Source organism: Acomys russatus, chromosome 12 (assembly GCF_903995435.1).
Source record: "Acomys russatus chromosome 12, mAcoRus1.1, whole genome shotgun sequence".
NCBI classification, from domain to species: domain Eukaryota; kingdom Metazoa; phylum Chordata; class Mammalia; order Rodentia; family Muridae; genus Acomys; species Acomys russatus.
In genome coordinates, this window is record NC_067148.1 from 9179016 (window position 1) to 9191741 (window position 12726).

Sequence of the window (12726 nt, forward strand, 5' to 3'; positions counted from 1 at the left end):
CTGCAGGTGACTACACTGGATATGTACCAGAACAGGCCCAGGCATGGACAGCCCACTGCTGAATGCCTTTCAACTGTCACTGCCTTCAGGTGTGTGCCCACTGGTACTCCATCAAGCTCCAAAGGAAAGTTCCAAGCCAGTGGTTACACAGATGACCCTTGTTCAACTAAACGGGTCACAAAGGAAGACTAAAAGCAATTAATATGGGAAATGGACAAATAGGGATAAGCCAAGGTTCATAAAGATGGGAAGATGATTTTTTTTAAAGGTGGGAAAGACCCTGTCAATGGGCAAAGAGACACCTTGTTGGTGGTGGTGTTCTTATATCAGTCACGGGCAGAGCAGATGGCAGTCTTTTGTTCATCCTAGCTTGATGCCTAGCTTGGTGGCCAAAGCTCTCTTATGCCTAGGACACATCAAATCAAACCAAATCCAGGCAGCATAGCACAGGAGGAGGAAGACAGACAGAGAACTGCAGACCACCATGCCACCCCTTAGACCTGCCCTCTAGCTCATGGCACAGGTGGGCCCCATGCAGCACTGATGAAGGATGTAACATGGGGGCTCACCAGCCACATGGCCAGCCTGCAGCGGGAGCCACTACAATGTGCAAGTGTTGTGGTGGTCAGACTGGAAGAGAGAAGTGGAGCATGAGCGTTATGAAGAGAGATGAAACTGGAGACTTGAGGGTGGAGAGGAGTAGCCTGTTTGAGTGGCCAGCCCTGGGTCCTGGGGACGTGGTGAGGTCCTAGCCCGAGCTGCCACTGAGGTTTGTGTCTAATTCCGTGGCTATGCAGTGGCGGGGGTATGTGTCAATGTCCGTAACTCATTACCACTAGAGTACATGGGGAAGTCCCTGGTCAAGACAGTCTCTGGGGACCACGTGGATGTCCAGGAGCAGTGCAGAACTGGCCCTGGCCCCCACTGAATGCAGTGCTCTGGAGAGATGGCCCCATCTCTCACTTGGTGGTACCCTATCCAGGAGGTACACTGAAGCTGGTCCTGACAGCAGGAATGTAGGTAAGCCAGCCCCAAGACATGAGTGTGGAAGAGCTGACCTTGCCACCTGTCTGCCATGGTATGGCACAGGTGCAGACGTGATGTCCCTCCCTAACCCCCTGCTATCTCTGGCAGTCAGGAAAGCTGCCCACAGAGTCATGATCTTGGGAGAGCTAAGCTCTCTCCCTCACCAACTGCAGTACTTGGGAAAGCAGGCCTTGTACCTCAGCTGGCCAACCCAACAGAGCTGAACCTGGTGATAGTGGAGGGGGCAGTGCCGGTGAGCCAGCCCTGAAAGTGAGAGCTCAGGAGAACTGACCTCGCCAGCCACTTGTCTGTAATGAGGTGACATGAGTACAGGGATATGTCTTGCTCCCCTCCCCCACTCCTCACCAACTGAGGCAGTTGGGAGAGCTGGCCTTGGGGTCTTGAGAGCAAGAGAGCTGGCCTCAACACTCCTCTGCTGTGATGTGGCCTGGACTGCAGTGGGTCAGGTGTGTGCCCTCTGCTCCCTTACACCTTACTTCACACCACCTGAGACAGACAGGAAAGCTGATCCTGGGGACATGAGAGTGGATGAGCTAGCCCTGGTCCTGCTTCTTGCTGGTTGCAGCACTTAGAGCAGGCCCTGAAGCTCATCTGGGCAGCACAGTAGGGCTATCCCTGGTTGAAGAAGCACAGGTGAGGCAGCTCTGAGGGCGAGAGGGCAGGGGAGCCACTTGTCTGGCATGCACTGGTCTAAGTGCAGAGGTGATACCTTCCCCTTCCGCACCTCATCAACTGCAGTGAGCTGACCCTGGGGTCATGAGAGCAGGAGAGCTATCCCTGCCCCTCACTGGCTATAGCACTCAGGAGATGGGGCCCTGCACCTTGTCTGGGCAAAACACTGGAGCTGTCCTTGTTGGTGAAGGATGTGTGAGCCAGCCCTAAGGGTTTGAGAGCTGAGAGCTGTCCCAGCCCCTCACAGGCTACAGCACTTGGGAGAGTGGCCCTGAACTATGACTGGGCAGCACAGTGAAGCTAGCCCAGGAGGTGTGGATGTGGGTGAGCCAGGCCTGAGGGCATAAAAGCAGGAGAGCTGACCCTGCCTCCTGCCAGTGGTGGCATTGGATGGCCTAGATGGAGCAATACTGGTGAGCTCACCCTGGTGGTGCAGACAAGGGAGATAAGGGAGAGCTGGCATACTGACCAGTTCAGCCACCCCGCAGGCCCAGTCCAGGATACTGAATTGGCCCACCCCAAAATCTATATGATCTGTGAATGGTTGGGATGTGTGAAAGGCTAGTCTTGCTGATTCAAAGCTGCAGGATCTCCATGACACAGGGCAACAACAGGATAAACTGGGGAGGAATGCTGATGAAGATCCAATATTGATGGTGTCACAAAAGCCAGAGATCTCAAACTAGACCGATGACTCGTTGCAAGTAAAGATGTGTGGACAGAGGAGTATACTGTGGGACATACTGTGACACACTACAGCTTCCATTATGAGATGTTTTCTATGCTTTGTTTTTTGTTGTTGTTGCTTGTTTGATCATGTGTTTTATTTGGTGGGGGGAATGCAAGGATTAAGGACATATACGATGGGACAGGAAGATGATCGGGACTGGGGTGCATGATGTAAAATTTGCAGGCAAATGGATGGAACTAGAAATGATCATACTGAGTGAGTTAACCCAGAAGCAGAAAGACTCACATGGTATATACTCATTATAATTGCACATTAGCCCAAGAGGCATGTCCCATGAAAATCTTCACTTACCAGGAGATTGGGATAGTTTTGAGGACATCCTATTGGGACTCTAGGTGAGAGAAGTATGGGAGAATAGGGAAATAGTAGGATCCAGAGGGTCCTAGAAACCTACAAGAAGAACATCAGGATGGGCGGATCTGGGCCCAGGGGTTCTGCTCTAACTACTGCACCAACCAAGGACAATACTTGCAGTAAACATCGAACCCCTACTCAGATCTAGTCAATGGACAGGACATTCTCCGCAGCTGAGTGGAGAGCAGGGACTGACTCTGACATGAACTCTGGTGCCCCAAATTTGACCACTTCCCTGTGGTGGGGAGGCCTGGTGGCACTCAGAGAAAGAATAAGCAGGCTACCGAGAAGAGACTTGATAGCCTATGACCATATAGTGGGGGAGGAGGTCCCCTCGGTCATAGACCTAGGGGAGGAGGATAGGGTGAAAGCGGGAGGGAAGGAGGAACGGGAGGATACAAGTGATGGGATAACAATTGAGATGTAATCTGAATAAATTAATAATAATAATAGTAAAAAGAAACTCACAAAGAATCAATAAAACATTTGTAAAAGATAGAAGAAGAGCATAAAGTTATCAACTAACTTAAGACAATATATGACTTTCTATAAAACTATTCCCAGTACCCAGTCTTAGGTTTCATGCATTATCAGAGGCTCAGAGGTTAAAGCAGATTAATCCTCAAAAGGTCTTTAGCACACAGTGAATGCTCAAAATATTCTCTGCATGGCAACATTTAGAAGAACACAACGTCTTCAATCCAATACCCCCAAGACAGGATGCAAACAATTTTAACTTTTCAAACCCAAACATAGTCTCTAGAACAGGGAAGTGAAAGGTCCAGCAATTCTGCTTCAGCACCACTCTGCTCATCACAGCAGAAGGAACATATGTGAGATGCCAGCACATTCACACTCAGGCCATCTTGGGCTGCAAACATCGTAATCTCAGAGGCCATGCTGTGTCCTCCCTGAAAGTCACCCAACACAGCTGCCATGCGTTCCGCCCAGGGGAGCTCAACAAGCAAGTGTTAGGCTTTTCCATGTCCAACTCCAGGCTTGCACGCCCTTGATTCTGTTCCTCACAGAAAGAATCCTTAATTCCGCTCTATCCCAGAAAGCAAAGTAAAGAAGCAAGAGGAACACACTGGGCAGGGGAGACACTGACGTCACCCATAGCATTCAGAATATTCTCTCCAGAAACCTCAAGTCTTTCTTATCTCTGCTGGCTACTGCTACAGAGGACATTTTGTACATTTCTCCAATATTTACAGTAAAGTCTCTGCATTTTTTCACCACCTTGGGAAAAGTCAGCAAAGAAGGAAGATGGGACCAGTGAGACATTAGGTGGCAGACAATGTTGTTTGGTTCTGAATTGCTTTGATCCTGGGACAGCTAGATGTATCAGGTGACAATGTTGGGGGTTCGATAGAGTTCAGAAGCTTTTCCATGAAGAGATTGTTTTGAGTACACACTCCTTACCAATCTCAATCTGAAGACTGGGCCTATGTGCCAGCTCATACTGAAACTCGGCATCCTCTTTAGCAAGTGCTAATAGCCAAATACTAAAATCCAACCGAATCCCCACCCCCACCCCCATCCTTTCCCCTCCTGCCTACTTCCCTTTCCCCCCAATTATAAGGAGAGGCATGAAAGAATAGCAAGACGGACAAAATCAGAAGGAAAAGTGAGCCCGAAGTGAGGAGTTCACAGCATCGGGATGAGCCCAAGTTCAGCTGTTCACTGCATAGTCATTTCTAAGGACAGACTCAGAGACTGCAGTTTTCATTAAAAACTGCTCAACGGTGGCAGATGATATAAAGGCGTTGCCTTTTGTGAGTTTACATTCACGTCCTCCCTGGCAAGAGCCATCTGAGAGCAAGTTTTTCTCTTTACCCAGAAAACCTGCAGAGGTTGCTGGTTTGTTGAGGAAGCAGCAAGTGCCTTTCGTAGACACAGAGACAGAACTGAACAGCCCATCATTGGGATGGCTGGGCTCAAACATATTAAGACATGTAATGACAGTGGACTGGTGGCTGACGGCAAATGGCTGTTTTGAGGATCAAAGCTTTTGTAGGGTGATGACTTAACAAGGTCACAGGGCACTGAAACCATGTGTTGTGTGTCCCTCTCTTCCCTAGTACTTTCTTTGTAGCTCCATCAGCATGCACAATACCTGATATAGAGAAAGTGTCTAAATCCTTTTAACTAAGAAGACCTCATTCTTGTTAGTAAAGAAAAGACTCTATGCATACGTATATTTAAAAAGACATTACATTTACTAAGGATTAAGTCCTCTTATAATTTAGCCTCTAATGAAGAAGCTGACTTCTTGAGGCCTGTTTTCCTGTCTTGAGCAGCCACTGCATTCCTTTTCCCAGGTACAGAAATACAACATGGCGCCATCAGATGAATTCCCTGGTACCTGAGCAAGGTAGTGCAGGATTCTTTTCCTCCCTCCTTCCATATGGCTATTTGGAAAGACAATACAGATATGCCCCTTAAAAAAAAAAAAAAAAAACTCCAAACACCCAGCACAGCAAGGAAGGTAACAAGGGCTAAGCTGCCACTTACTTAGGAGATTCTGAAATTCTCACACAGCTGCCAAAGAGAAGCAGCTGGCACAGATGTCAGGCACAGACACATGGAATGTGAGCAGGCTCACCAGAGAACATCATCACCTCCTCAAATGCCAGAGAGGAAGCTCCCTTGGGCAAATTTACCCACACAACATGCAGTCCCTTTGAGGTGAGAATCTTGTGCTCTCTCTGGCCAGGCCTATATTCACTGGTTCCCTCCCAGCCCTGTTCCCACAGTGCCCTTCCCTTTCTATCTGTTAGCCTCTGGACCAGATAACCCATTTGCAATGCTTTCCACAATCATCCTCCTCAACACTGAGGTCCGGATTTCCATAATTAATGATAACATATTTGTATTTCCAGCATTCAACAAACTAGTTTTTGAGTACCATTCTCAATTGTTTCTAGAACATTCTAGAGTTTGCATCCATCACAGGATGATGATGATGATGGTGGTGGTGACGATGATGGTGATGATGATGATGACGATGATGAAAGAAGAAGGAAGAGGAAGAAGAGGAAGAATAAAGAGGAGGAAGGAAGAGGGGGAGGAGGAGGAAGAGAAGGAAGAGGAGATCCTCCTGCTCCATGGAGTTTACATTCCAGTGACATAATTCCCAGACTGTATCCTGAAAAGAACAAGCTGGTTCCCAGGAGTCCAGCTCCTCTGCTCCATCCCATTGCACCTGCTCAACTAAGGACATCACTCTTACCTGCCATCTTCTTTTCTCCTCGTTTCCCTAAGGTGCCAAAATCCTGTCAGGTTTGCCTCTAATTGTCTCTGAAATGACTATTTCCTCCTCATGCCTCAGCTTCAGCCTTCCCCTATTTCTTTTGGTCTCTTGTTGGCAACCCTATCTGAGCTGCTGTGTGCTGCACCCACCTCTGCCATCTGCTCACAGGGTGTTAGCTTCTGTGGAGCCCAACGGTCTGACTGACCCCGCACCGCTCTCTCCACCTGACTCTGATACACTCCCCTGCCCTTTCTCCTCTTGCACATAGATACCCGGCATCAGCCCGCCCTCCTCCTCCTGGCCTGCTGGGCCCCTGCTTATCCTTTAAGGACTAGCTTGGCTAGCCACTCCTCTGGGGAGATGTGCCATGTTCCTGGCCAGCTTGCTTGCCTCCTGCCCCCATCACACTCTGGCCTTGCACAGATCTGTTTGCTGTGTCTCCAGGCTAAGACTCAGGGAAGTCAAGGTCCGTGCTGTCCAACTCACATGGCCAAGATGCTTCCTACTGCACCCTGTCTGACATGCGCAAGGCATTTGGGTAGCACTCTTGCATTGGCGTAAATGGCTTCTGTCTACCCAAGAGGACCCTGGACTCGGTGGAAAGAGCCCTTGCTCTACAGACAGGAGTAGGTATTAGACTCAACAGGGAGGTCACTCACTTCACTTCTGGAGGCAACAGCCCTGTGCAGTGGGGTCAGCCACATGTTGTCCTTGGCGTTTACACGAGCTCCTGCAACCAAACAACAGCACAAGTTAGGGCCATAATTGAGTCACAGGCCGAGTGTCCCCATTTGCCTGGTAGCACCAGAAGATCTTTTCTTTGCATCGGTTGTAATTTGACAAGATTTTATATGGGGTAAAGAGACCAACAGAAACCAGTCCTACCCTGAAATCCCCATGATTTCTCCAGTACGAGCCAGATGGCTTGATAAAAAGAAATGGTATTTCATGAGTTTCCGGACAAGACAGCCTGTGCAGACTCGTGCACACTACGGGAACAGGCAGACTGGTTCAAGCCTAAGCTGAAACTGACTCACATGAGAGACATGTCCCATGCTCACTTCGCTGAGGCCAGATCAGGGCACCGAACATGAGTGGGCTCCTGGGAGACAAAATACACCTGGCTCCCTTGACATTCCTACAACTCCCCATGGGCGCAAGCCTACCAAAGACACATCTGAACAATGGAGACACCCTACACAAGTCTGCTTCAGGGTTCTGATAAAGTCTGCGGTCATCAAAAGACCATTCCATAAAAGGCCTGTGAACAGGAAGGGAGAGAGGCTCCCATTTTGGTCTTAGGATAGTGCAGTGAAGAGGCCCCTGTGATGGAGAGGAGAGAGGCTTCAAAGAGAGACTAAAAGGGCGGGCAAAGGAAGAAAAGAGTAGGTGCCTTAGCGACAAGAGTCGAGAGAGTAAGTCAAACATGGAACCTTCTAGAAAGGCAGCAGGAGACTTCCATGGGTAAAAATGAGGTACTACTTAAGCCACAGACTAAAAGAAATAATGAATCATAGAACTGGTAGTATTTTTCTTTACTGAGAACAAATACCATCAGTAGCATTCATCACAGAAGAGAGCGTGGTCCCCCAAAGGTAATGCTCACCCCTGACCTCCATGAAGACCACAATAGAGTGAGAAGCCCTGAGCTAAATGCTCTGAGGTGAAATGGGTAGGAAGGACAGTGGAGCTTACAAAGCCTGGGGTTTGCGTTGATTCCTGCGGCCACTATTGCAAGGACTCGAAGCTTCGAATCTGTAGTCTGACCACATGCATCCATCCCCCACTCCCTTTATCGGGTGTTTGGGAGACTCAGAGGGATGTGACAATACTTCATAAATCGCAGAGCACTAGGAAATTATTAGCAGTTCTTATTTCAAAATCACCTCAGTACCTCATCTACGCCGGAGTCTATGGCTAAGAGTCTCAAGGGCAGTGAGAATTACAGTGCAGTGCAAAGGACTACCAATTATGAAATATACAAACATGCACATTTTTTAAATTTTTCACTTAAATTTTTAAATTTTATTTCAGATGTAAAGTGTTTGTGCATGTCTGGTATCCACAGAGGTCTAAAGAGGGCATTCCAGAACCCTTGAACTGGAGACAGATGCTGATGAGCGTGAACCCCCATGCGGCTGCTGGGAACCAAACCCAGGTCTTCTGCAAGAGTCAACACGGGCTCTAAGCTGCTAGTCTGTGTCTCCAGGCTCCAAATACACACTTTTAAACTTTAATTTCCTTTACATTTATCTCTGTGTGTGCCCACGTGGAGATCAGGATTCTTTCCTTCCACTAAGTTCTTGGACTCAGGAGACAAAACTTAGATTGTCAGGGTCAGCTTTTGGTTGTGAACACCATTATCTGCTAAGCCTTCTTGCTGGCCTCACAAGCACATTCTTTTTCTTCCTTAAAATACATGTGTGTATGAGAGTGTGCATGAGAGAGCGAGGGGGGGGGGAGAGAGAGAGAGAGAGAGAGAAAGAGAGAGAGAGAGAGGCGACAGAGGACAAAAGAGAGTGCCATAGCCCCTGGAGCTGGCATTACACGCAGCTATGAGTCACCTTCTATGGATGCTGGGGATTGACCTCAGGTCCTCGGGGAGAAAGGCAAGGTAAGGTTTCTTAACCCTGGCCTTTCCCTCCAGCCTCATCAAACATATTTTTAAAAGTAACAGAGAATCCAGTGTTATTGAATCCTGAGGCCAAGGAAACACAGATGTGATTTCTTTTAAGGTGAATTTTAAAATCCAAGTTTTTTTCCCTTAAGTGTTGGTACCAGCAGAATGCAGGAGTTCTGTGGTTGCTGCACAACTTCCTGGTTTACACAGGAAGAGCATTTATCCCTACAGCTCCTAGTTAGGACATTTTGGAAGCTAGCCACCCCTTTTAAAATCACCTGCCTTTTCTTACATTTTGACTATGTATAGGGTTAGTGCAAAGTGCTTAAACCAATCTCTCTAGTTAACCATGTGCATGATCATTACTTTTTTAAAAATTATTTAATTTTTATTTTATGTGCATTGGTATGAGCGCGTCAGATCCCTTGGAACTGGAGTTACAGACAGTTGTGAGCTGTCATGTGGGTGCTGGGAATTGAACCCGGGTCCTTTGGAAGAGCAGACAGTGCTCTTAGCCACTGAGCCATCTCTCCGGCCCACGATCATTACTTTTAAAGCTGCTTCTTTGACACTGAGGTAGCTGGATAGTTGCCTACTAGTCACAGTTTGACAGAGCACATCTTGTGTTTTCTGTCTGTCTTTTTTTTTTGTAAACACAAAAGGTTGATGCAAGAAACACATTTACTACACACACACACACACACACACATCATAACCACCACAAACAACACACACACACACAATCCTGCTGGATCTTGGGAAGTTTGTTCACTCAATAAAGTTCCTGTCATGTAACATGAAGCCTAAGTTCAGCTCTTCAGGACTCATATGCTTAGAGAGCCAGGCTGAGGGTGGAGAGGGCAGAACTCGGGAGCTTGCCAGCTAGCCAGGGTCGCCAATCGACGAGCACCGAGTTCAGATGTAGTGAAGCCCTGTCTCAAAAATAAGGTGGAGGAAGAAGAGAACCAACATTGACCTGTGATCTCCACTTGCATACCCACACCAATATGCACAAAGCATACACCCACATGCGCACATGGGAATGCTCGCATGTGTGTGTTCACATAAATTGTACTGTTCGCACACTCTTAATGTCCTTGTTCCACTTAACCAGCTATATTTTGTATCTATCTAGGTTGACATAGAGTGAGTCAATATTTTTCCATTGAGATATGTATCCCAATATAAATACATCATTTTTTAGACAGTTCCTCTTTTGATAGATGATAGTTCAGTTACCCCCAATGGCTTTCCAAAAACTACAAATAACTGGCATTCTTAAAGTGACTGCCGTGGTAAATATGCAAGTTTTCGCCTGGGACAGGTAATTAAAGCGGACTTCTTGAGTCACAACCAATGCACACTTTTTGCTTTGATGGTGTCCTTGGCTCTCCAAAGCATGGCAATTTACATCCAGTGTCTAAGACTTCCAGTTTCCCCACGTCTTCATCAATACTTTATATTTCCTGTCATCTCAAGTGTGACAAATCTGATTTGATAACACTGGATTACACGAGGAGAAAGAGCATGTGTTTTATCCCAAAGGGTAGACGGAGAGAAACTTCTGAAGAGGTGGGTAATACCAACGTGATTACAGCAATGATTTCATGAGTGCATATACAAATGCCTAAACTCACCAAATTATATGTGTGTGCGTGAATATATATACATATATATGTATTTGTGTATGTAAATATATGTTTGTATATATATATATATAGAGAGAGAGAGTACAGTATATTGATTATACTTTAATAAAACTCCTTTAAAATAAGGTTTAAAATATTGCAAAATCTAGTTGGAAGAAGATGCCATCTCTTTTTTCTTTAGTACTAAGTTTAAAAGTTTTCCATCATGATTGTTTCCTGCTTGTGATACATTTTTCTGAGAACTACTTGGTTCATATTCTTTGCCCATTCCCCCCCCCATATAAATTTTAAAGGTACACTAACCTAGTTGTGTTGTTCTTGCTATCACTATTATATACTGACTATGTTTGGTTTTATGCAGATACAAATATGGCTTTCTATATTAAAAGTGTCTGAAGGAGGAAAATGCCTGTTGCCTGCTGCATCCGAGACTCGCACAGCGCAGGGTCCACTAGCTGCCTGCTGCATCCGAGACTCGCACAGTGCAGGGTCCACTAGCATGGGCACTGTCAGGTGCAGGCCCATGGGTGCTTAGGAAGTAGAAAAACTCGTTATTAGACCTAAAGAAACTGTTCCTTTAAGCCACTGCACAATCCTCCACTCCAGGAGGCTGGCTGAGCAGCTATCAGGAATGCCTCCTTTCTCCTGCCTTGAGCTATGACAAAAGCGGTGTCATCTGCCTGCAGTGCCTCCCTGAGTCATCTCCCCACCCCCCACCACCCCACTCCAGCCCGGGCTCTGCACCCCCTTTCTCTGAACACTGTGGAGACTCTTATTTACCTCTCAGGATGGGGTATCAGATGGTTTGGACTCTTCATTGAATATTCATAACTGATTTTTTTCCAAAAGAAACCCTGTGTTGTTTACCTGCCTGTCAGGCTCCTTTGTGTTCTGCGTGGCTAACGATTTAAAAGTAAATGCTCTTTTACCCAATTGTTAATCACGAACATAAGTATTAAATACTACTGACTTTTTAGAAACAAAGGCTCCGCTAAAAATGATCAAGCACCGGTCTAACTACAAGTAGGCAGGGTCTTCATTTTATCCCTACTAGCTCTCTATTTTAGTCCTGAGGGATAGGGGGTAAAGGCATCTTTTCCAGAGGTAATATTTCTGTTCTTTTAGCCTTGTCATCTAGGACAAAGTGGAAGGGGAAAAAGAAGAAGTGAGGTGATCAAGATGGACTTAATGACGGGAGATTTGTACCCATCAGAGACAACTGATTCATGAGGCAGTCTGTCCAAAGACTGGCCCATCAGCTTATCAAGGCAAATAAACACTCAAGAAAGACTATGTGCAATATGATCGTACAACTGTGTTGCTATTTCATTTTTTTTCTCTCTCTCTCTCTGTCAAACAAACCAGGTCTTCCTGCGGCTCAGGGGTCCTGTCACCTTGGAAACATGCATGATAATGTCATATATGTGGCGATTGCTTGAAACATTTTTCAAACTCTTTTTGAAGTTGCTGCTAGAACCGGCTTGCACACTCACAAGAAGTTGCTGCTAGAGCCAGCTTGCACACTCACAAGAAGGCAGCATATTAATTAGTATTGCATCATATATGTGTTGGCTCTGCTTTGTTTAATCACACTCTTTTACCATTTTGAAAAAACAACAACAAGCTCATCCACAAAGCATGACTATTAGGCATGAAGGGATAAAGAACCATGCGCCATATTCTGTGGACAAATGGGACTAGGAACTAGGAAGCAAAATTTTGGGGAAAATCACAGATAACCATTTTGCAAAACTATCACTTGTCTGGTAGCATAGAGTCTGGTACATGTATTTATTTTGTGTGTTTGTGCAGGCATGTTGAAGGTGTGTGTGTGTGTGTTGTTGTACGTGTGTGTGTGTGTGTCAGCACACACATGTGGTGGCCACAAGTCAACCTCTGGGACTTGTCCAGCATTGTCAGCATTGTCCACCTCCTCCTCCTCCTCCTCCTCCTCCTCCTCCTCCTCCTCCTCCTCCTCCTTCTTCTTCTTCTTCTTCGAGACAAGGCCTCCCTCTGGGACCTGGGGCCTACCAGTTAGGCTACCATGGCTGGCCAGCAGACCTGGGATGCTACTGTCTGCCATTTCTTCAATTCTGGGATTACAAGCACACATGACCATTCCCAATTATTTATATAGCTGCTGAAAATCAAACTTGGGTCCTACTCATGCACAGCAAGCCCTTTACTGACTGAGCTATCTCCCCAGACACTTTACTAAGCTTATTCTCTGCACAGAGTACTTAAGCCTGACAAATTCCCATAGTAAGAGAACACACACTCATTTTATCTTCCAACCCAAGACTCCATCATCCATGTTCATCCTGAGTTCTTCCGTAAGACATTCCTCTGTGGCCAATTTTCTGTGGGCATGCCTTTCCTT

General features: G+C 46.5%; 1 protein-coding gene and 1 non-coding gene across 2 annotated transcripts in view; one reads left to right on the forward strand and one right to left on the reverse strand.

Annotated features, from left to right (window-relative positions):
* The window catches only part of Ankrd44 (ankyrin repeat domain 44), a 260349-nt gene that overhangs the window by 116329 nt on the left and 131294 nt on the right, over positions 1-12726 (reverse strand). Inside the window, exon 4 of the mRNA XM_051153824.1 lies at positions 6737-6807. Coding sequence (XP_051009781.1) covers positions 6737-6807 — 71 coding nt within the window. The remainder of the gene's footprint in view (positions 1-6736; positions 6808-12726) is intronic.
* On the forward strand, positions 276-419 carry LOC127196779 (small nucleolar RNA SNORA48). Its single transcript, XR_007831546.1, has one exon. It is a non-coding gene; the product is annotated as a small nucleolar RNA SNORA48 (small nucleolar RNA).